This window comes from Fistularia commersonii, chromosome 30 (assembly GCF_037954325.1).
Source record: "Fistularia commersonii isolate RoL2024-O1a breed Wild chromosome 30, RoL_Fcom_v1.0, whole genome shotgun sequence".
NCBI classification, from domain to species: Eukaryota; Metazoa; Chordata; class Actinopteri; order Syngnathiformes; family Fistulariidae; genus Fistularia; species Fistularia commersonii.
In genome coordinates this window covers 649,918-672,500 of record NC_141313.1, presented here as the reverse complement: position 1 = coordinate 672,500, position 22,583 = coordinate 649,918, and the positions used below count along the sequence as shown (strand labels likewise).

The following is a 22,583-nucleotide window of genomic DNA, read 5'->3' as shown; positions in this document are numbered from 1 at the left end:
GTGTGTGTGTGGTGCGGATCCCCCTCACCCGTGGGCGCCGCCCTCAGCCTGCCAATCATCAGGCCCAGAGTGCAGAAGTTGGCTGCGAGCACCAGGAGGCCGTCTTTGTGCACCAGGACAGGCAGGGCTTCGCCCAGGAGCTTCTCCAGCGTCCTGAAGCTCCGGTCGGCCCTGCGGGAGAACACAGGGTCGGCTCGGAGGCGCTCGGCGGACGGATGCGCCGCGAGGGGGCGGGAAAGTTACCGGACGCGTTCGGGCTCCGTGACGGCGACGTTGAGGAGGGCCGAGCACGCCGTCTCCATGCCGGGGTCCCTCCCGTTCAGCGCCGCCCAGCTCTGGGAGAGGAAGTCCACCAGCAGGGCCGGCGTGTCCACGGCGAGCAGCGCCTTCCTGGGCCCGTCCTCCGCTGACAGGTGGCACAGAGCCGGGAGGAGGTACCTGTGGAGGGGCATCTCACGTCTGAACACGTCCGCACTCCTGCCGAGACGGGATCCCAGATCCTCCGTACCTCAGCGCCTCGCTTCCTGTCCAGGCGCCTCGCTCGCCCGTGACGGACATCTCCGCCATCCAATCGGAGAGGGCGCGCTCCGAGTCGCCCCCCCGCAGGTGGCTGCGGGCGTAGCCGACGAGGAACGGCAGCAGGCCCGTCACCTCCTCCTTGAGGCAGGAGGTCTCCTCGGCCAGCCACGAGCACAGGCAGCGGAAGGTGGCGAAGATGAAGGGGTCGCCATAGCGACCGGGATCCACCTTGGAGGGGAAGAGGAAGCTTTTTTTTTTTTTTTTTTAAATCTATCATTGTGGGGAGGGTTGATTCTGGAGAAGCTGGCGCTCACCTGCTGCAGGTAGTAGATGATGGCGGAGAAGGCCTCCTCCAGCACGCCCAGGACTTGCCGGCTCTGCTGCAGGCTGAGGCCGGGGACGGCGCTCCGCGACGGCGACGCCATCTCTGGAGGGGCGCCGGGGCCGCACGCCTGCTCGATGGCCGCTTCCAGGATCCGGTAGCAGCCTGGGTGGGAGGAGACAGACCACATGAGGGTTGAGGGTTTTGAAACAGTGGAAACGTGCGAGTGCGTGTCCGGCAGATGACCAGTGAGCGTGTCCTTCAGCGGCGGGCTCAGGTCGGCGCCGGGCGGCTCCTCCAGGGCCATCCGCACCTCCACGCAGGCCCGATTCACCAGCAGGCAGCAGATCTTGGGCGGCCCCACCAGCCCCCACCCGTACAAGTCCAGCAGGGACGCGCTGAGAACCAGAACCGGCCCGATCTGTCTGGGGGTCAACTTGGCCTGCAGCAGGGGTCTGAGGGCCCCCCAGACACGGCCCACCAGGTCCTTCAGCTCCTCGCTCTCAGCCGCCACGCCCGCCGGCGGCAGGAAGTGCACCAGCCGGGAGCAGACGTCCAGCCGGTTGTGGTCGGCGGCCCGGCAGAGGTCCTCCACGAGCCCGACCAGCAGAGCGAGCAGCTCGGCGGGGTGCCGGCTCCAGGCCCGGTCCCGGGTTCTGCCCACGAGGAGGCGTCCCAGCAACGGGAGCGCCCTCTTGCGGCTCAGGGTGCGGTCGCGTTCGACGGCGCGGCACAGAGCGGGGACGGCGCCCCGGCTCAGGAGCTGGTCGGGGCCGCGGGGCAGCGCGCACACCGCCGTCAGGACCCCGTAGCAGTCGGCCGCCACGGCCTCGTCCAGCCGGGACGGCGGGGAGGCGTCCTCGGGCGAGGACGCGTCCTCCGCCGCGCCCGTGTCCTCTACGCCACCTGCCTCCTTGACCGCGTTCGCCTCCTCCGCCGCCCCTCTGTCGCCGTTCTCCAGGATCTCCAGCAGCAGGGGGACGGTGGCGAGGAGCTGCGGGCGGGAGGCCATGTCCGGGTCCGTGCTCAGGGCCGACAGCAGGGCCGTGCCCAGCGACAGGAGTTCGTAGGGGGGCAGCTCAGAGTTGCGGTTCCCCCGCACCGCCGTCACCAGGAGGCGGGCGGGGAGGCTGAGGCCCACCGCCTCAAAGATGCGCCTCAGCGTGGGCTTGTCCAGCTGGCTGGCCGGGCACAGCCGAGTGATCTGCAGGCGAAGAGGGAACCCAAGTTGCAACTGGAGATATCGACCAGAGGAGGATCTCAACAACCAATGAGGAGTTCCGCTCTGGGCGGAAGCTGCGGAGAGCAGGAGATGCTCTTCCAGACACTCACCAAGAGCAGGGCGGCCAAAGTGTGGCTGTCGTTCTTCGCCTGTTTGAGGGCATGGAGGCACCTCTCCAGCACCTCTCTCTGGGTATCGGTCAGACCTCCTCCAGCATCCGTCCCTGGCCCTCCCCCGTCCGCTCCATCTCCTCCGCCGAGCTCGTCCTCCGCAGGGGCCCGGCTGCAGGCGTCGGCCGCAGCACAGTCTGCCATCACGGCCACAGGATGCAGGAAGGACAGGGTCGACCCCAGGGGGGGACTGAAATCTCAACGGAAAACCATGAATCGGTCGCCCGAATATTTCCTAGCGACAAATTGAACCCAGACGGATCGGTTTCGGTTAGTTTGCCAGCTTTATCAGTAGGTTAAGAGTCACAGGTAACCTTTAGATTAGGAGAAATGAGCGATAGGGATACAAAAAGCGCTCTTGGGATATCTTACTTTGCGAGCAGCCCCCTGGCGCACGTTGACAACTCGTGAGCGCTTCCCGGAAGTGAATGTCAAAACAAAGCCGCGATCGACCAATCGAAGGGGTCCCACGAGGCATCTGAACCAATAGCGAGAGGGGTTGTTGGCAGGTGCCAGCGCCATTTTGGTCCGTGTTTTGAGGCTGCGGGGAAGCCAGCGGATTAGTTTACGTCCACGTTAGCTTACGGGCTGACATATTTCTTTAACACGGGATTTTTTTTTATTTGGGAGGGTGGGCGTTTTCGTGGTGCTTCGCGAAAACCGGTCCGGTAAATTACCGCAGGCTTGAACGGGAACGCCGAGCCGCTCGGTTCAGCAGTGATCAACGGGGGGCGCAAACCGGAAGTACATTTAGGTTGACCTTCCTTGACTTTAGAAGAAAAAGCGACACACAAGTGAGGGGTAGCGGGCAAATGTACGTTTTTTCAGCCCGATTTACGTGTTATTTCAGTTTTTCAGCGATGTTCTTCGCCAACGATAAATGTTACGATGTGTCTTGGGAAGCCGCTATTATTTTGAAAAGTCTGCAACCGGAAGTGGGTGGAATCCCGTGTTCGGCTCAGCGGCTTGACGTGCGATTACAAGCTGAAGCACATCAGCTGAACAAGTGTGTGTGTATGTATGTGTGTGTGTGTGGACACTGACCCAGTTCGGCGCAGGAGACAAACCGGGCAACCCGCCGTCCCGCCCCCTCCTCGGTACCGTAAGTACGACCGCACTTTTTTTTTAATCACCGAACGGCTGGCGTGACAAACCCGCGGTGAGACGCCAGCAGCTGTTAGCCCGGAGGCGCCTGCAACCGGGGCTCCATCGGATTACACCGGGCACGGCTGCAACCGTGTCCCGCCTCGGTGACCGTGGAACACGCATACGCACATGCACACGCCGTGACTGTGCAGCGGACTTGCAAGGCTGCCGCCCCCCCACCCCTCCGGGGGTGCCGAGATCCGGTCGGTTCCCCCGCACAGGACCACCATTTTGGCCCATACGTCCTGCCCCCTCCGCCCCCGAGGAGGCCGGATAACAATCCTCGTCCCAGTTTTTGTTCCTCCAACACGGGGATTACTTTTATCGCAAAGTAATCGGGAGTAACTGTAACTTCGCCCTGGCCGCGGGCAAGCGGCGGAGTGAAACGTGTCAGTGCCTCCAGCGCAGGTGTGCACAGGTAAGGCTGCGAGCTGCAGATCTCACCTGCATCAGGTGTGATGAAGAGTGGCCGCTGCCTTTATTTCATGTGTTTCCCAGGCCTTCCCAGGTCTCCTCTGCACGCCCTCAGCTGATTTGAGGCAGGCGAAAAGTTCTTCCTGCCCTCTGACCCGTGTCCCCTCGCTCTCCGTAGCCCCGAAAGGATCCGTGATGGTTTCGCCGTCGCCACGGAAACCATACACGTTTTCCCGAACGAGCTGACGCTTGCAGTTTTGCCAACGAGGAAGAGGAAGTTCAGCGCAGATCTCAGAGGCTTCCCTCGAGCCGGCCCATGGCCCCGCCGTCTCCGGTCCGGGCGGCGACCTGAGGGCACTCCAGCAGAGCAGGGGGAGAAGATGTGACCTCGGCAGTATCTCACACCCTCTCCGCCCCGGAGCTGCTTTTGCGAAGGCCCCGGCCCGGAGCCTCGGATGAATACATGGAGGCGGATCGCAGGAACAGGTGCGTGTCCTACCTGAGCCGAACCCGAGGACGACCGGCATGAACATCTCAGGCTGGGCTCACACCTTAGGACGTAGCAGCTATCAACACACCGGCGCACATCTTAAGACCAGTTTTAGAGGCCAAAAAGTCTAAATCTGAAGACCTTGCAAAGATTTAGAAACTACAACTAGATTCTTTCAGCCACTTTTCGCCACCATGCAATGCTTTCACTAGGTATCTGCACAGCTTCTGCTTTTTAAGTCCCATCAGAGAATTATTTGTCCCCGAGGGGCGATCGGGGTCACAATGAAGATCTATAAATATATAGAATTAAGGTCAAATAAAAATGAAGCGACTCCAACACAATAAGGCACCTTCAATAAAATGTCTTGTTATTATTATTCTTATCATCACTTTTCTTCCCCTCGGTGGAGAAACTCTCCACACGGACGAGGACGTCTCTGCCGCCGATACCGCTCTGGCGTCTGTTTGTCTGACAAGTTTCCTGTTTCGGGTTTTGTCGGAGCTCATCTATTGGCCGTTGACGCGGTCTTTCCCGTCACGTAGCGCAAACACTCCAGATATTATCTAATGTGTTCGATATGGTTGCTTACACTTTATGACCCGGATGACGTGAACGCGCCGTGACTCTGCTACCTTTACCTCATGACTGACGGTTGTAAGTCTGCGGCTAGATTGTTAGCGTAGCATCGGAGGAGGAGGAGGAGGAGGAGCGCCTCCCGCAGCCTCGGCTCTTTCCTCACACACTCGGACGCTGGCCGTTGTTATGAGAGTAAACACACGCTTGAAAACACACGCGTTGTGCAGACGAGGTGACTTTCCGGCTGTGGAGGGCTGAGGGCGTGTTCATGCTGCGGGTGACCTCAGGTCACGTGGCGCTCACGCTGCACCGTCACGCTCCTCTCCGTGTGCACAAGGTGTGTGTGTTTGTGTGTGTGTTGTGTCTGCGTGTGTGAGACCACTTCAGACTCAGTAATACAGAAAGGTCCGAGTTCCCGTTCAGACGTGCCTTTACCGCCTCCACCCGCCGCGTCTTTGTCCATCACGCCAGGTCACCTCCTCCGCCTCCCGTGTGTGTGTGTGTGTGTGTGTGTGTGTGTAGCGTGGCTGTGCGAAGGCCCCGGTGACCGCCATGTTGGATCTGTTCTGCAGAGCGCTGGTGCTGACCCGTCTCCACCCGTCACCTCCCGACACCAGGCTGCCGACTTAACTCCAGCCACGCCCACCCTCCTGCACCCCCTGGCCGGGAAGAAGGGGACTCTCACTGGTCTGTGTGTGTGTGTGTGTGTGTGTGTGTGTGTGTGTGTGTGTGTGTGTGTGTGTGTGTGTGTGTGTGTGTGTGTGTGTGTGTGTGTGTGTGTGTGTGTGTGTGTGTGTCTGGACTGAGGGGATGTAAGAGGTTTTGGGTTCTTGGTTCCTCCTGTGTCTCCTCTCCTTTTTATTTCCTCACTTTCAGGATGTAGCAATGTATTTTGACTCATGACTAAAATGAGTGATAGGTCATCCAGACTGTATTTTCATTTCCTTCTTGAGGTCACACATTGTGTGGCACAAAAGAAAACATCAAAAACGCTGCTTTCTCATTTTCACGTCTTGCCACGCTAAGAAGGGATCAAATTAAATTTGGATTCTGAATCCCAATTGCGCAGGGGAGTGACGTTATTGGCCGGTCTTCTTCTTGTTTGTGTGTTCAGGCGATAGAATATGACGTACTGAGCTGTTTACCTGCTAGCTGATCACTGCTACCTGTTAGCATGGCGCTCGCTAACGCTGGGACCACAGAGATTTGCAGATGCAAGATGAATGGGATGCCGTGACAGACCTGAGCAGATTATAGAGAGCTTATCTGAATGCTCACCCAAATCTTACAAATACAGAAGCAGATAGAATCGCAGGGATATTTCTGAATTGCCCCAGCTAGCCTCTTCTCAGGTCCAACCAGCTCTGCTACATCCTTCACTTGCAGGCCATGAAACAAACATGTTTAGATCTCATGGAAAGGGAGGCCGATGTCCGGGCGTCTCCTTCCAGGCGTCACCGCAGCTCCTTGTTGAAGGCCTGAGAAGAAGCTAGCTGGGGCTACGCTGCTAACGACGCTGCCTGCTAGCGCAGAGCATTCGGCTAAGCTCAGTAATCTGCTCAGGTCTGTCACAAGATCCTATTCATCTTGCATCTGCAAATCTCTGGTGTCCCAGCGTTAGCGAGCGCCATGCTAACAGTGATCATTCAGCAGGTTAACGGATGATTACGTCACACGCTCGCGAACACGGAGCCAAGAAGACGGTCGGCTTCTGACGGCGCTCTCCCTCGCCGCTTGAGATTGCAAATCCAAAATTGAATTTGATCCCTTTATTGCACGGCGGGACATGAAAATGAAAACACAATTTGGACGAGTCATTACTCATTTTAGTTACCAGAAAAAATATGCAGCCATGTTCCGAAAATGAAAGATGCGAATTTGTTTTAATTTTCAAATTTGACATTTGTTGTTGAAACTTAATAACAAAAATAATGTGCCGGGGATGAAACTTTAATGTATTTTTAATTTGGATGAGGCCAGAATGAGCAGTCTAGAAGAAGAAAATGAAGATGTAGTTTGGCTTACTTATTAGTCATTTTAGTTAGGAGTCAAAATACGCTAAAAATGAAAATCCATTCATTTGCTCTCCGATCCCGATACGCCTCCATACTGGAAGCACCTGAACGGCAAGGGAAGAATTTAATCGCGGACAGCAAACATCTTGAATGGATAGATGGAAGCGAGGACCAGAACATCTCCATGTCTGTGTCCTGTGTGAGGCTGCAGAGCTCCAGAACCCGCTTTATTTTTCCAGTAACTCTGGTTCCTGTTTCCAGGATTTAGCAGAATGTCTCCTGCTCAGCTCCGTCCCCTGCACCTCCTCCTCCTCGCCCCGCTCATCTGCCTCTGGGCTCCTCCCACAGGTAAGGAAAACCCAAACCACGCCTGAACGCAGCACCCCGAGTCCAGCGACGGAGTTCGTTTCTTCAGATCCACCTCACACACCTTTGGTTGCTCAGGGTGGACCTTCGTCCTCCACCGCGTCTCCAAATAGTTCCTGTTTGTGAGCAACTGTTTACCGTCCCACTAATCTAATCAGGGGCGGAACAGGGACTGTTTGCACCCCGGTGTGTGTGTGTGTGTGTGTGTGTGTGTGTGTGTGTGTGTGTGTGTGTGTGTGTGTGTGTGTGTGTGTGTGTGTGTGTGTGTGTGTGTGTGTGTGTGTGTGTGTGTGTGTGTGTGTGTGTGTGTGTGTGTGTGTGTGTGTGTGTGTGTGTGTGTGTGTGTGTGTGTGTGTCCTTCTGATGCCTCTGCACTCTGATAGAGTACAATGTGGATACAAACAATAGGGGCTCTGTGTGTGTGTGTGTGTGTGTGAAGGGGCAGCGGAGGAGCGCACAAGGGCCATGCAACTGTAGCGCTTTTGTGTGAGAACATAGAAACCATGTTTTGGGGACCTGAGTGACAGGACTTTGCTGTTGCCTGGGCAGCAGCAGACAGGGGCCACCAGCCTGTGTGTGTGTGTGTGTGTGTGTGTGTGTGTGTTTGTGTGTTGCTCCTGAACAATGTGGAGGTTGGAGCCTAAAGCATTTCAGATGTTCAAAGAATGCGTTCCTGGGCGGGTCCAGGACGGGTCCAGGACGGCCTCGGCCATAATTGCATGAACTTGACCGCTCGCCGTGTTTGTTTTAACCGTCTGCCGGCTTTATCAGGGGGAAACGTGGTTTCCTGCCCCGCTGGCGGCGCGGTCGACCGTCAGAAGCCTCTGTCTTCGCCCTCGGCCCGTTGCCCCGGGCTGATTCCCGGAGCTTTGCCCCGCCGTGTTGGTTTCCTGTCCTCATGGCCCCCCCCCCCCCCCAGGTGTGTCGGCGGAGCTCTGCCGGGTGACGGGCGGCGTGCTGGGGATCCACTGGAGCAGCGCCATCAGCATGGGCTGGTACCCGCTGGCGGCCGGCCGTGGCGGCGCCACCTGCTGGGAGTCGTGCTGCCTGAAGCCGAGCTGCCACGCCGTGTGGAGCCTCGGCGGGCGCTGCGTGCTGCTGAGCTGCACCCTGAAGGGCGGCTGCCCCGTGGCCTCCCTGCCCCAGCCTCACCAGGAGTCCCTGGGCCTCCTCCAGCTGCTCACCAAGGTGCAGATGGTGTTCCTCCTGACACTTTCACCTAAAAACTACAAAAATGGCCACCGTTATTGTTCCATCTCTGCAACAGAAAGTTTACATTCTTTTTTTTTTTTTTTTGATATATCTAATCTTGCTTTGGTTCCAAGGGTCCCGCCTGGGTCAAACTTCGGCGGGCCCGCCGCGCCCCACATGCGGCGAGCCTCGTCCCGCGCCCCGTCACGGTGAGCTCGCAGGGTTTTTGGAGATCCCATCTGGCGGAGAAGAAGCTGAAACTCTTCTTCTCTGCGTCCCCGCAGGGAAGCCCCCGGCCCGGAGCCGCTCGGCCCACCTCGGCCCTTCTCGCCACCACCGCCGCCGCACGCTCGGCCCTGGAGAACGTCAGCGCGGTGACCGACGGGACCGCAGGCGCCGCGCCGCCGAACTCCACCGCCGGCGCCCCGGCGACCAACGGGACCGGCGTCCTGGCTGCCGTGACGACGCCGAGCGCCGTCTTCTCCACCCCGGCAGTGGCCGGTAAGAGACGCGCCGCCGTCTTTGTTAAAACTCCTCCATCTTTCTTCCGTTGATGGTTTGGATAAGCGATGAAGGTCACAGCATCTGGTCAGCGGATGAGCTTCCACAAGCAAGGAAGCCTGCGGTGATGGTTTCCTCTTCCCTGGAAGTTCTTCATCCACCGGCAGCTGCTGCCTCGGGAACCTCTTTGAAACTCTCGTGACAATCAGGAGGTTTTGGTTTTCTGATTGGTCCGGTAAACATCTCAGCGCAGCTTCCTCCTCTCCCGCTGCGTCATTGTTTGCTGTCCAATTAGCAGCCGGAGATGCGATGTAACCGGTCGCTGGAGGGGGCGGGGCCACGCGCGGGCCCGTCGTCCAATCAGAGCCTCCGTCGCTCAGAAAACACGGAAACCCCGGGAAGGATCTCGCCGATATCAAGTTATGCACAGAACAATCTGGAAGGAGGCATCTCGTTCACCTTCCTTCTGCCGAGGAGACGCAACGGCTCGGTGCACTCTGCTGCCACCTAGTGGCCGGGGAAGGAAGTGCAACTCTCAGCGATACTTTCTAAATCGCTTTAAGAAAAATAAAAATCGATTTCTAAGCGGTATTAACGCTGCGTTAGATCCTTCAGCTCCACGTGTCTAAGTAAGAGTTGTGTCTCTGCATGACGGTGGTGTTTCCCTGCTCTGGCCTTCAGTGAGGGAGCTGGTGGTGTCCGCAGGAGAGAGCGTGGAGGTCACGCTGCCGCGCAACGAGGTCGACCTCAACGCCTACGTGGTGCCTCCGCCCCCCAATGGTGAGGACGCCGCGTATGAATTAGCCCCGCCCCTCGCACATGATTTACCGGAGCGTCTCGTTTCTCCGCAGGGACGGACTACGTCTTCTTCTGGCGCCTGATCACCCATCCCAAGGATTACGGCGGCGAGATGGAGGGTCAGCACAAGAAGACCCTGAAGCTCAGCCAGGTGCGTCCGCCTCGGTCATGCTCGCCGTTTTAGACGCTCCGCCGCGTCGCTGACGCTCTGCCGGCTCTTCCTCAGCTCACCGTGGGTCTCTACGAGTTCGAGGTGAGCGTGGACGGCGAGGGCGCCCATGGCGACGGCTACGTCAACGTCACCGTGAAACCGGGTGAGTGGAAGCCGAGCGTTCGGCGCCGGAGCTCCCGAGCGCGCTCACGTCCCGCTCTCCGCCCCGCAGAGCCGCGGGTGAACAAGCCCCCTGTTGCCGTGGTCTCCCCGAAGTACCAGGAGATCTCCCTGCCCACGAGCTCCACGGTGATCGACGGCAGCCGTGAGTCCCCGCCGCGCCTCCGCACCGCTCAGAGGAGGCGCCCGGCTCACTTCCTGTTTGCCTTTTCCCGCGCGTCCAGAGAGCACGGACGACGACAAGGTGGTGGCGTGGCACTGGGAGGAGGTCAAAGGTCCCCTCAGGGAGGAGAAGGTCTCTGCCGACACCCCCGTCCTCACCCTCACCAGCCTAGTGCCCGGGAACTACACCTTCAGGTACACCCGGACCCTCAGGAGGCGGGACCTCACACACACACACCTCAACCAGCAGGAGTTTGAGCGACCTGTGTGTGTGTGTGTGTGTGTGTGTGTGTGTGTGTGTGTGTTCACCAGCCTGACAGTCACCGACTCAGACGGGGTCACAAGCTCCACCCAGGCCGTCCTGTTTGTCAGCAAGGCCAAGGACTACCGGCCCGTGGCCAACGCCGGCGCCAACCAGGTGCGAAGCCTCAGGAGATCCTCCTGGCCAGATGGCAGATCCTCAGAGGAGATCCGAACGGCTCCCTTCACCTCCTGTCTCCTTGTCAGGTCATCACGCTGCCGCGCAACTCCATCACGCTCTACGGCAACCAGAGCACGGACGACCACGACTCCCTGGCCTACGAGTGGTCCCTCAGCCCCGAGAGCAAGGACAAGGTGGTGGAGATGCAGGTCGGTCCCGGCAGGTCGCCGCCGCCGCCGCCCCTGCGGGGTCGGACCGTCCGTTTGAACCCGCCTTGTGTGTGTGTGTGTGTGTGTGTGTGTTGCTGTGTGCAGGGGGTGCGGACGTCCACCTTGCAGCTGTCGGCCATGCAGGAAGGAGACTACACCTTCCAGCTGACGGTGACGGACTCGGCGGGGCAGCAGGACACCGCCCACGTCACCGTGTTCGTGCAACCCGGTAAACATCTGGGTCGGGGAACCGGCAGAAGAGGAGGACGGCGTCTTCACCGGCCCCTTCGCTGTCTCTCCAGAGAACAACAAGCCCCCCGTGGCGGACGCCGGGCCGGAGAAGGAGCTGACGCTGCCCGTGGACCGAACCACGCTGGACGGCAGCAAGAGCAGGGACGACCAGAAGATCGCCACCTACCACTGGACGCAGACCAGGTCAGCTCCCGGTCCAGACCTGGCCCCCCTGCGCCCGGTCCAGATCCTCAATGTCCCCGCCTGTTCCCGCCGCCAGGGGTCCCGACGGCGTCAAGATCGAGAACGCGGACGGCGCCGTCGCCACGGTGACGGGCCTGGAGGTGGGAACGTACGAGTTCACCCTGACGGTGACCGACGAGAGGAAGCTGCAGAGCCGCGACGCCGTCACCGTCATCGTCAGAGAAGGTCAGGCCCCGACCGGCGCCGCTTTCGGTTTCCGTGGAAGCGCGCGCCCCCCGTCATCTCGGCCGGTTGTGTTTCCCCGCCAGAGGTGGACCGGCCGCCCGTGGCCCACGTGGCCTCCGGCGCCCCGGTGGTCCTCCCCGTCAGGACGGCCGCCCTGGACGGATCGCGCTCCACCGACGACAAGGGCGGAGTCACCTACCTGTGGACGCGGGACGACGGCAGCCCCGCCGCCGGGGTGAGGCGGCGATCCGGGCGGCGGCGGGCAGAAGCGGACGGCGCCGAACCCTCGGCCAATCTCACCTTCTCACCTTTGGCTCCAGGAAGTGCTGAACAACTCGGACCACCAGGCGGTGCTGCTGCTCGGGAACCTGGTGGAGGGCAAGTACGGCTTCACCCTGACCGTGACGGACAGCAAGGGTCAGACGAGCAAGGCCCGCGGCGCCGTGGAGGTCCGGCCAGGTATGGAGGAACCTGCTCTGATCTTCACACACACACACACACACACACACATGCTGATTCTGGAGTCCCCTCCATCAGATGTTTGGGAGCGCGACCTGGTGGAGCTGGTGCTGGAGGTGCCGGTGTCCCAGGTGTCGCAGCGCCAGCGGGACATGCTGCTGCGGCAGGTGGGCGTCCTCCTTGGCGTGCTCGACAGCGACATCGCCGTGCGAGAGGTGGCGGCGTTCAACGAGCGCAGGCGAGTCCCGCCGCCCCACCGGGCGCCGCAGAAGCTCGGCAGTGAAAGTCAAAGTGTCTTCTCTCCCTCAGCATGCGGCTGGTGTTCCTGGTGTCGGGCGGCCCCGGACGCCCCCCGCTGTCGGGGCGCAGCGTCGCCACCGAGCTGCGCAGCAAACTGCGCAAGCAGAAGAACGACTTCCTGATCTTCAGGGCGCGGCGGGTGGACACCGTCAGTGAGTAGACGCGGAGCGTCGGCGGTTCCCGGCGGTTCCTCGGCCGGAGCTCCGTCTCAACCTCCCGTCCTCTCAGTCTGCCAGGTGAACTGCTCCGGCCACGGCGAGTGCGACCCGTTCACGCGGCGCTGCGTCTGCCGGCCCTTCTGGATGGAGAACTTCATCCGGGCCCAGTTCGGAGACGCCGAGAGCAACTGCGGTACGCCGTCCTCGCACCCGCGCGTCGCGACGACGGGAACGAGCGAATGCGTGAACCGAGGAATGTTCTTGTCCGCAGAGTGGAGCGTGCTCTACGTCACCATCGCCTCCTTCACCATTGTGGTCGCCATGGCAACGGTGGTCTGGGGCGCCGTGTGCTGCTGCAACAGGTAAGAGCGGCGAAGCGGCGGGGGCGGCGGACGAAGGGCCTCCCGTGTGACCATCGCTCTTCTTCTGGCCTTCCTTCCCGGGCAGACGGAGGAGTAAAGCGCGCCGCTGCAAGAGCCGCTACAAGATCCTGGAGGCCGACGAGCAGGACTGGAGTCTGGAGCTGCAGCCGCCGCGAGCAGGTAGGGACGCACGCCGTCTGCAGGCCGGGAAGAACAAACCCCCCTCCTGACCGCGCCTCCTCCCGTCAGGCCGAGCCAAGCCGGTCCCGGCGCCGACCTCCTCCGCACTCATGCGCTCCGACTCGGACCTGGACAGCGAGGACGGCCAGGAGCGAGGACACCTCCTGCGGACGCAGAACGGCGCCCTGCGCAACGGCCAGGGCCCCGCCAGGGGGAAGAAGCACAGGGACGAGCTATAACCAGGGGCCGGCAGGGGGAGCGCGCCGCTCACACACACACACACACACCTTCCCCTTTTTGTTGTCATTGAAACATCATCTCATTAAGACACTGTGCTGTGGAAGGATGAAGAAGAAGAGGGGATGATGCTGGAGATATGTCCACCGCACCCCCGTCCTGAACTTCCCTGCTCACTCTCTGAGCCACGAGCAGCGTCCGGACGGGGTCGGAGGTCACGTGGACCTGCCAGTCAAACACTGACCTGAATGTACTGCTCCCATCTGGAGGAAACCAGCAACACACACACACACACACACGCCGCACTGTTCCGCACCTCCCCCTGACGCTGCTAAACACTGCCACCACCAAACAAGCGGTAGGCTCCGCCCACAAGGGCCGCCGCTAGTAGCTGTTAGCATGGAGCTAACGGTAAAACCCCTGCATGAAGAGCCGACGGCCGAGTGTGTGTGTCTGTCCAACTCAACTGCAATGCTTTTTTATTTGGGAGTCTTTCCTGGCGATGAAGCGTCCAGCACACACACACACACACACACACACACACACACACACACACACACACACACATGCAAACCACTAATGAGGTCGCTCTTCGCCGCCCTTCACACTGAAGATAATGAAGAGGATGGAGGTTTTTAAAACAGCGTGTTTCCTCGACTCACTGAGAACATGAAGACCACTTTCTTTCTTCCTTGTCTTTCCTCCTCTTCCTCCAGGCTGTCATTAGAAGTCCATGCACTTTGTTTCGGGGAAAGAAGCCGCCGAGAGGCGAAAACGTATTTTTTGTTTATTTTTTAGTTGTTTCACGCAACGATGCAGGCATTTCCACTGCGCCTCGAACGCATCGCCGCCGGCGGAGGGTGACACGGTCATCTGCTGCATTTGTGTCTGCCGGCTGGGGGGTCAAAGGTCAGATTGAAGGGGCGTCCACTGTGAAAGACATTGTTTAAAAAAAAAAAAAAAAGAGGTCATCTCACGCCGCTGTCTGTTCTGCTGCTTCCACTTTTGGAATTGGGGGTCGTTCTGGGAAATCCCACCGCCCTCGGACATTTCAGAGACACACCCACCCTGCACGTGGTTTCCTGTGTTTAAAAAAAAAAAAAAAAGAAAAAAGAAGTGGGCGGGGCTTGTGAAGCTCCGCCTCCTCCGTCACCCAACTTGAACTGGAAGATCCGGGACTTGAGATGTTTTCCGTCTGCTGTGCCGTCATGTATTTATTGACCCGTTTTCAGCACCTTCACACAGCGTCTGCTCAGATCTTCACTTTAATAAAAGAACCGGCTCACGTCCAGGCGTCTGCTCAGCTCTTCTCTTTCAGGAGGATTGAAGGGGAAGCGTGAAGGGGAGGCTCTCCTCAGAGGTCCTTGGAGGTCCTTGGAGCTCCAGGGCCTTCAAGGCCTGGTAGGCAGGGAGATCCTCCTCCTCGGTCTGGTCTCAAGCTGTTCTGCTGCACGGCGTCCACTGGAGGGCAGCACAGCACCGCAGAAGATGACCCAACCCTCCCGAGACCTTCTCCCGAGACCGCCAGCAGATCCAGCCGTCAGAACATGAGGTGTTCTTCAATGATGTTTCGTTCACAGTGATGCCTTCTGGATCCGGAGTCACAACGAACCTGCGTGTTATCGGACGGTTCGATGGAGAGAAACGACCCAAAACAGGACGGCCATCGTGGGAATCCATCGGGGGACCCGAGGAGGAGGTTCTTAAAGCTCCGCCGTGTTCCTTCATGTCCCACGTGGGTGATCAATGCTCTCGCGAGGTGCAGAAAGACCTTCCTCTGCCGCTCCTGCTTCTTCTGGATGGGCCTCCATCCTTCCCTGACTGTGTCTGCAGTGGTCCTTCCCACCTTCTGACCCCCAGGTGTGGCGTCACGGCGCCACCAATTAGCATCTTGTTAAACGAACTCATTAACCCCCCGGAGGCGGTCCGGGACCCTGAACCCGCCCGCGACCCTGAACCCGCCCGGGTCCTTCCATCTGCCCGGAGGAACCCGGCGCTCCGTCCCCGAACGCCAGATGTTGCGGTCGTCGGCGCGGCTCCCCGGTCGTCCCGGCGCACCTGCTCCTCCTCCTCCTCCTCCTCCTCTGGAAGGACGGGGTCGCTTTGGTTTTCTCCGGGCGAGTGGAAAATTGCCATTTTGCACGGATGGCTTGGCGAGCAGTAAGCAGCGGGCGGCGGCGCGCTGACAGGTGCGGTATGGATGGGGCGGACGCCGAGGTCACAGAGCAGCACGGCGACATAAATCATCCGCCGAGCCGCTCGGGACGAGGGACTGGAACCCGGAGGGGAAGCGGGGGGAGTAAATACAAGGAGAATAAATAACAGCTGAGCAGAGCGCCGGAGCTCAGTTCATTCTGGTCGACGTTCTCGCATCAGCGGGAAGGTGCTGACGGCTCAGAGGAGATCGGCGCTCGCCCTCGGTGGGGAGTGGGCTTCGGTTCCCGACCCGCCGCACCTCCTCACCGGAGCTGTGGAGCTCCACGCCTGAGCTCCTGCCTCCTCCTCCTCCTCTGCTGGGGTTTGACCGAAGGCCTCTGGTGGGATCTGGAGTCTCTCAGAACCCTCGTGAGATGCTTGGAGGCTCCAGAAAGGTCTCCAAAGGTAGAGCGGTTCACGCTGGATCACGTTGGCCCATTCACACTGACGTCGAGCATACAAGGTGTGAACCAGAACGTGGGGAACATCTGGTACCCGGGGATTGACCCGCCAACCTTCTGACTGGATACCAGCTGAACCACAGCCGCCCCCCCGAGGGCCGAGGCTCGAGTTCTCAGCTCATCCGCGATGTGGTCCAATATGCAACCTGGCCGCCTTGGTTGCTCCTTCGTCCCTCCATCTTGCGGTGGGGTCTCAGGGGCTGCAGCCTCAGCTGAGAGGAGTTCCACTCCACCTGGTCCAGCTCTTCTGGGAGAATCCTGAGGCGTTGCCAGGCCACCGACAAGGTCCCTCCCGTGTGTCCTGGTTCTTCCTTGTGGGACTTCTCGGAGCACCTCGCCAGGCAGGCATCCAGGAGGTATCCTGATAAGATGCCAGAGTCACTGCTTCCGGTTCCTCTGGATGCGGCAGAGGGGCAACTCCACTCTGAGGCCCTCCTTGAGGATCTGCACCATCTATCGAAGGGGTCAGATGGAGGGTGACCTGGATGGTGGTTGAAGTCTGGGACCTTCTGCACCTGACCCTCTCCTGCCTCTAGGAAGATGGAGTGTATCTGGGAAAGCCTTTGGACTTGTATGCCTTGGTAACTCCCGGATGTGGGATCCACTGCGAGCGGCTGCAGCTGCATCTGGGGGGGGGTTGATCACATGACATCTCCACCGCTGTGACAGGAGGTTCACGGGGTGGTCCTCCAACCCCCTGGTGACCTACCTCAGGGCGCCGCCATCTATGATCTACCTGCTATTTCATCTGTTTGATTCCCCAAATCTGTCATAGGAGGTCTATTCCCCGACAAAGGCCGGTTCTCCTCCCGGCACCGCCGAAGCCACGGGTTAATTGAGCCCCCAGACCCGAGGAACGTGCCAGAACGCCCGCCCGCCAAGATGGATGAACCTGGCGGAGGCACGTCCTCCCGGCGAAATGAGCTCTCCGCCGCGTCGGGGCCGCCCAGAAGCCCCATCCGTCAAGCGCGGCGCTAATCGATTTATTCACGTGCTTTTACACCTCCATCTGCCACCATCTCTCACTCCACCCCCCTGGGGAGCCGGGGGACGGGGCTGATCTTTCCTGAGCTGATTTGTCAGCACAACCCCCCCAAAAGAAAAACAGTTGCTTGATGACACGGGACGATGACAAATGGAGGCGGCGTTAAACGGGGCTGAAGGCCCCCCCCCCCCCCGCCCATGAGTCCCTCCGCCGGCCAGCAGGAACATCTGAGGAACATCTGCCGCTCTTTGCTTTCCTGGTAGAACCCCGTGGAGGCGGCGCTTCACAGGTAAAGAGACGCCGGCCGGGAGGGGAATCACAGAACTTCCTCGCTGTGAGGAGACTGAACGGCGTGGACCTCTGAGGTTCTGATGTTCCCCTCTTGAAGAACATCAACTCCACCTATGGACCGCATCTAGCGTCCGTTAGCTAATGTATGTTCGCTAATGTCCGTTAGCTATTCTTCTCGAAAATCTTCTGTAATGGCAACCGGACTCGAAGACGTTTCACCCCTCATCCCGGGGGCTTCTAACTTCTGGTGAACCTCCGGTGGAGTTCCAGAACCCAAGAAGCCTCTGGGATGAGGGGCGAAATGTATTTGAACGAAGAAATTCAACCCAGTTGCCACGACAAGAAGATTTCCATAAGAATTCGCCTCGACCCGGAGAGCCTCCGCGGACGTCCGTTAGCTAATGCTTATTAGCATTTTTGGACGGTCGGAGTCTCAGAGCGGAGGCCCGGCAGAAGGTTCCCGGACAGAAGACCGGCTCCTCGGCTCCAGGCAGGAAGGGCAGCGGCGTGGAGGCGGTGGGGAGACGGAGTGAATCTCCACCCCATTAATTACCTCCGTCAGGGACGGAAAAGTGGCGGTGAGGCGAGCGGCGGCGCGGACTGCCTTTGAGAAATAATTAGGGCCTCTTTGCGATGCTCCGGGGAGAATCCCATCTTCTGCGCGCTCTGGAATTGATGTTTGGTTTAGCGGACCCTCTGGGTGGAGCGCTGCCCCCCCGCCCTCGCACAATCAACTCCATCACCCTGTTTGTGGAGAACCGCGGCCCCCCGCGGCCCCCGCACTTAGGTCTAAATGATACTGCAAATTGGAAAATTAGGAAGGGAGGGAAGGATAATTTGTTCCGAAACAGGCTCAAACCAATTCATTAGCAGAGGCGGGGGGGTCCGCCTCCGCCCTTGAAGACCGTAATCTGATTTCTGAAGTTCAGACTTCTCCTGTGCTCACCTTGGAGCTGCTCATCTGTCAGGCGTGGCAGCGCCGCGGATCGGCTCCGGACCGGGGGGGGGGGGGGTTGGACCGTACCATCTTTCTGTCCGGGGGCCGGGGGGCATATTAGCATGTTTATCAGGTGACCTGGGATCTGAGAGCCGACCCTTTGTCCCTGCACAGAGTTTGATAGTACAAATACTTCTATAAGTATGAGTCATAATTGGTATTACCACCTGTACTTCTAATTACTACTGCTTCGACTAGTACTTCTAATTACTAATTAAGACTAAATACCCCGCCTGAAAAGATGCCCCGCAGGTCAAACCTGCTGCTGCTGCTGTCAGTGTTCTGACACAGAGAAGCCGCCGCGCACCCAAGAACTACAAAGATGGCGGCGGCCATGCGGTCCAACTTTGTTGTTGTGCTGCAGCTTCCATGGCGTGCAATACCTTTGCTGGCCACTAGGGGGCGCAACCTGGGGGGGGGGGGGTAACTCAGGGAGACCTGATGGAGACCTGATGGACCCATGTCATAGACCTGATGGAGACCTCACCTAGCACCTCGTCTTCTCCACCTTTGTCTCCAAAGATGCAGCGCTGACACACACACACACACACACACACACACACACACACACACACACACACACACACACTCACACACACACAGGCTTCATCTCAAGGGGTTGACCTGCTGAGGTCTTCCCCAGGTTCTCCTGGTTCCTCTCGGTGTCCACAAACTGTCAGCAGGTTCATCGAAGGCTCTTAATTGTCCAGAGATGTGAATGAGAAGATGAATGGTTGGATGATTGACAGCTGACTCATCCATGTTTAGCCCCGCCTTCTTCCGCAGCTCTGATTGGACGCCGGACAGCATCACATGACCCAGGAAACCTTTTGAATAAGGTTCTCATCGTGTGTGGATGCTTGTTTCTCTGCCTCCATCTGAAGGTGGAGCTCCTCCTGCTCCTCCTCTTCTTCCAGCTGAGGTTCTGGAGATGAAGAGCGAGGTGGCGGACGCGGCCGCCAACGACCTTCTCGCGGCGTCGGTCGGGCGGCGCAGACGTGGAGAGCGTTCAGACGAGCTCCAGCCGCCGCAGCCAATCACCGCCGCCGCTTCCTGCTCCACCAGCCTCCATGTCTTCAGCCCTTCTCCTCCTCCACGGCTCACCTGCTTCTCTCAGAAACCAAGGAAAACACAGGAAGGAAAACTCCCCGTCCCTCCAGAGGAGCACCTCATCTCCTGGGAGACCTTCGTCAGAGGCCTCCAAGCTTCCAGAAGAACAAGGAGAACCTGGGCTGCGACAGACAGAACCCAGGCAGGAGAACATGGAGAACATGGAGAACATGGGCATGGAAGTGAGAACTTAGCCTGATGTGATTAGCATAAACGCTGGGAGAAAAGTGGAAACGACAAGCTGTAAACACACACACACACACACACACACACACACACACACACACGTATCTGCCGAGCCGGCTGGTTCCTCTGGTTTGCAGATGATCTTCAGCCCACGTCAGCTTCCTCCCTGATTGACAGTCTGAGCGCTGACCTTCGCTGTCAGGCTCCGCCCACCCGCCGCTGCCACGGCGCCGCGTCCAAAACCGACGAGAGGATGAATCGCTGCATTGTTGCCACGGCGACGGGATATAAATAAGAGCGGTCAGATGTTGGCGGAGGGTGGACCAGGAGCTGCCCGCCTCCGTACCTCCTCCGCCCACCACCGTTCAAACATCTGGACGGAGCAGGATCTCCTGCGTGTGGAGGAACCTGGAGGAACCCGGAGGAACCTGGAGGATCCGACCAGCAACCCTCTCGCCGTGAGGAGGAGCTTCTCAGCTCTGCTCCACCACGTCGTGATCAGCAGAATTATCTCCTGGAGGCGAGAGGGAAAGCAGCCTGCGAGATCTTCCTCCTCCTCCCTGGTATCTGACCGCTTTGCAACTCATCTCGCCGTATCTGGGAACCAATCGAAGCAATAAAAGGCTTTATTTACTTTTATCTGGAGAAGCAGAAGAACCCTCTGCTGGTCTGCTGGTCGGTGGAGAGCGAGGCGCTAACAGGCCGACAGCAACGCCGCCGCCTTCCTCTTATTTTTATTTATTAACAATCTCCCTCCTCCTCGGATTATTGCTCGCTGTTCTCGTAGACGGAATGTGTGTGTGTGTGTGTGTGTGTGTGTGTGTGTGTGTGTGTGTGTGTGTTTGTACACACACCTCAGTCTAGACGCTCAGAGGTCACCCCCCCCCCCCACCCCCCCCCCCGTTTGAAAACGCTGCCTGACTTTCCTTAAAATCCTTGGACGTCATTGGGAGGCACTTTGCTGGAGAGCCAATGAGAGAACAAAGAGCTGAAGCCCCGCCTCCTGCTGCCATGACAACCATTCACTCACATGTCCTACACTTACATATGACATTCAGTCATTCATCTGAAGGGGTGATGATGGGATGAGAAGGTGAATGGTTGCACGTCACGAGGAGACATGAAACCGTTCACCTTCTCATCCCACCTCCTGTGGAGTCACTCAGTCCTTCTGCGCTGAAGGTCCTGGATCAGAAGAACTCCAGGAGGCCTCATGGTTCACGGAGGTCAGCGTCCGTGGGAACACCTGCTCAGATGTTTCCATTGTGTGAAGGTGTGGGAGGAGAACCTCTGTCCACCTCCATCTCCTCTCCTCCATGTTTTGTATCGATTGATGATCTCCTGCATTTTCATCCTCACCTCCTCCACCCTGCTTCTGACCTCCTGACCTCCTGGAGGAGACCCGAGTGGCTCTAATTGGCCGTTTTTAATTGATTTTCTGAAAGAACTCATGCAGGACCTTTTCTGCCTCCTCAAACAAGATAGTGGAAGTTTTTGAGGAGCCCAACGGGTGGGAGATCTTCAGCGATGGCTTCCACGGTGGCGTTCAGGGTCCACGGTGGCCTTCGGTGAAGCAGAGCTCTGGGGAACCAGGATGATCCTGGAGTGGGTGAGGAGATGAGCTTCCGGGACCTTCAGCCTCCATCCAGACCATCATCAATGTTGGATGAGTCTGAGGAAGAGGAGGAGGTGAAGCAGCTGCAAGGACTGAAGGTCAGACGTCTGGTTGTCTGCCTTTGGAAATCTGCTATAACACCATTTTTTTAATGTGTGTGTGTGTGTGTGTGTGTGTGTGTGTGTGTGTGTGTGTGTGTGTGTGTGTGTGTGATGTGTAGCTGTGAGCATCTGGGATTTAAAAAAAAAACAACTTCTGATCTTTGAGTTCATGGAAATTAGAAAACTGATATCTGAGATGTTTCCAGACGCCTCGACAGAATCAAAGAAGTGTGTGTGTGTGTGTGTGTGTGTGTGCGTGTGTGTCTGTCAGGTCATTTGTGTGTGCATGTGTATGTCTGTCAGGTCGTGTGTGTGTGTGTGTGTGCATGTGTGTGTGTGTGTGTGTGTGCATGTGTGTATATGTCTGTTTTTCGTGTGTGTGATTGTGTATATCTGTCAGGTCATGTGTGTGTGTGTATGTATGTGTGTGTGTGTGTGTGTGTGTGTGTGTGTCCCAGGTGCCTCCATCGTTCTTCAGTCTTAAACTAGTCCACTCTGAAGGCTCAGTGTGGTGCAGAAAGTGACGTTCTCCACGTTCTCCACGTTCTCCACATTCTCCATGTTCTCCATGTTCTCCATGTTCTCGACGTTCTCCATGTTCTCCATGTTCTCCCTGCTGGCATGCAGGAGGCAGTGATGAATTCCTGGGCCCCCCCTCATTAATCAGACCTGTCTCTCCCCAGGACCCCCCCGCCCGGGGAACCTCAGGAATCTCATCAGAGGCGAGAGGCGCCGCTTCCTCCTGGTCTCCAGACTCTCTGCTCCTGCTGGTGATGGATGTCACCCCCACCCTGAAGATCCCCCGGGCGGGGGAGCCACACCGGGACCTGCTGAGGAGAGAACATGGAGACCAGAGCCAAGAAGACAAACAAGAGTGCACATCTGACATGACGTGGGAGGGTGAAGGTTGGTGGGCGTCTGAAGCCTGCTTTGCATCCAGGGTCCAGGCTTGGTCATGTTAGGTGTCTTCTGGAGGAGGGGGTGAAAACCAGACCTGAGTTGGTTCTTCTGGCCTCCAGGAGAACTATGTGGGGCCTCCAAAAAGAGAAGTTTCTCCTGTTTGTCTGGTTCTCAGGCATGAAAAGGAAGCGGGTCGAGGACGTCGTTGGCCATCCAGGATCTGGGCCATGGTGGCTGGGAGATGTTCAGGACCAGCGGGGGACTTGGAGTTACGATATGTGGTCGGATGATTGACGGCTGACCCGTCCAGGTTAAACCCCGCCCCCCGCCCGGTGGGATTGGCTCCGCCTCCTGGCCTGTGAAGAGGGCGGCGTCCCGGATAATCACTCGTTGTCGACGTCCTTTGGAGGCTCCTGCTCCACCAGAGCAGGTCTGTTGGTGTCCCCGTGTTCCTTCTGAGTCGTGAAGGCATCTGGATCAATGGTGTGTCTGCTGATGGATGGAACGCAGGTGATGCATCAGTCGTTTC

The 22,583-nt window shown here is 58.5% G+C and overlaps 2 protein-coding genes across 4 annotated transcripts in view; one reads left to right on the top strand and one right to left on the bottom strand.

The window, feature by feature from the left end:
* ncdn (neurochondrin) overlaps positions 1–2,687 on the bottom strand; it is a 3,529-nt gene extending 842 nt beyond the window's left edge. Inside the window, exons 1-7 of one of the 3 annotated variants that reach the window (XM_086178474.1) lie at positions 2,606–2,687; positions 2,174–2,468; positions 1,088–2,045; positions 834–1,006; positions 509–747; positions 244–438; positions 29–171 (exon numbers count right to left, since the gene is read on the bottom strand). In XM_086178474.1, coding sequence (XP_086034600.1) covers positions 29–171; positions 244–438; positions 509–747; positions 834–1,006; positions 1,088–2,045; positions 2,174–2,377 — 1,912 coding nt within the window. In that variant the 5' untranslated portion in view covers positions 2,378–2,468; positions 2,606–2,687. The remainder of the gene's footprint in view (positions 1–28; positions 172–243; positions 439–508; positions 748–833; positions 1,007–1,087; positions 2,046–2,173; positions 2,469–2,605) is intronic. The other 2 variants (XM_086178473.1, XM_086178475.1) reach the window with 2 other exon arrangements.
* Positions 2,688–3,170: 483 nt separating this feature from the next.
* kiaa0319l (KIAA0319-like ortholog) lies at positions 3,171–14,501 on the top strand. The gene is made up of 25 exons (XM_086178472.1): positions 3,171–3,335; positions 3,972–4,279; positions 5,435–5,549; positions 7,139–7,225; positions 8,163–8,431; positions 8,569–8,643; positions 8,719–8,935; positions 9,617–9,715; positions 9,787–9,884; positions 9,960–10,047; positions 10,117–10,209; positions 10,289–10,421; positions 10,539–10,644; positions 10,734–10,856; positions 10,962–11,085; positions 11,159–11,291; positions 11,368–11,516; positions 11,600–11,751; positions 11,837–11,975; positions 12,054–12,213; positions 12,285–12,427; positions 12,504–12,626; positions 12,705–12,795; positions 12,881–12,975; positions 13,045–14,501. Exons 4-25 carry the CDS (start codon positions 7,150–7,152, stop codon positions 13,212–13,214), a joined length of 2,856 nt encoding a protein of 951 aa, XP_086034598.1. The 5' UTR covers positions 3,171–3,335; positions 3,972–4,279; positions 5,435–5,549; positions 7,139–7,149; the 3' UTR covers positions 13,215–14,501.
* Positions 14,502–22,583: the final 8,082 nt, after the last annotated feature.

Coding starts and splice junctions, on each gene's coding strand:
- kiaa0319l (XM_086178472.1), top strand. CDS start 7,150: ATGTCTCCTGCTCAGCTCCGTCCCCTGCACCTCCTCCTCCTCGCCCCG. Junction 9,885..9,959: donor AGACCCTGAAGCTCAGCCAG/GTGCGTCCGCCT, acceptor GCTCTTCCTCAG/CTCACCGTGGGTCTCTACGA. Junction 10,422..10,538: donor CCCGGGAACTACACCTTCAG/GTACACCCGGAC, acceptor TGTGTTCACCAG/CCTGACAGTCACCGACTCAG.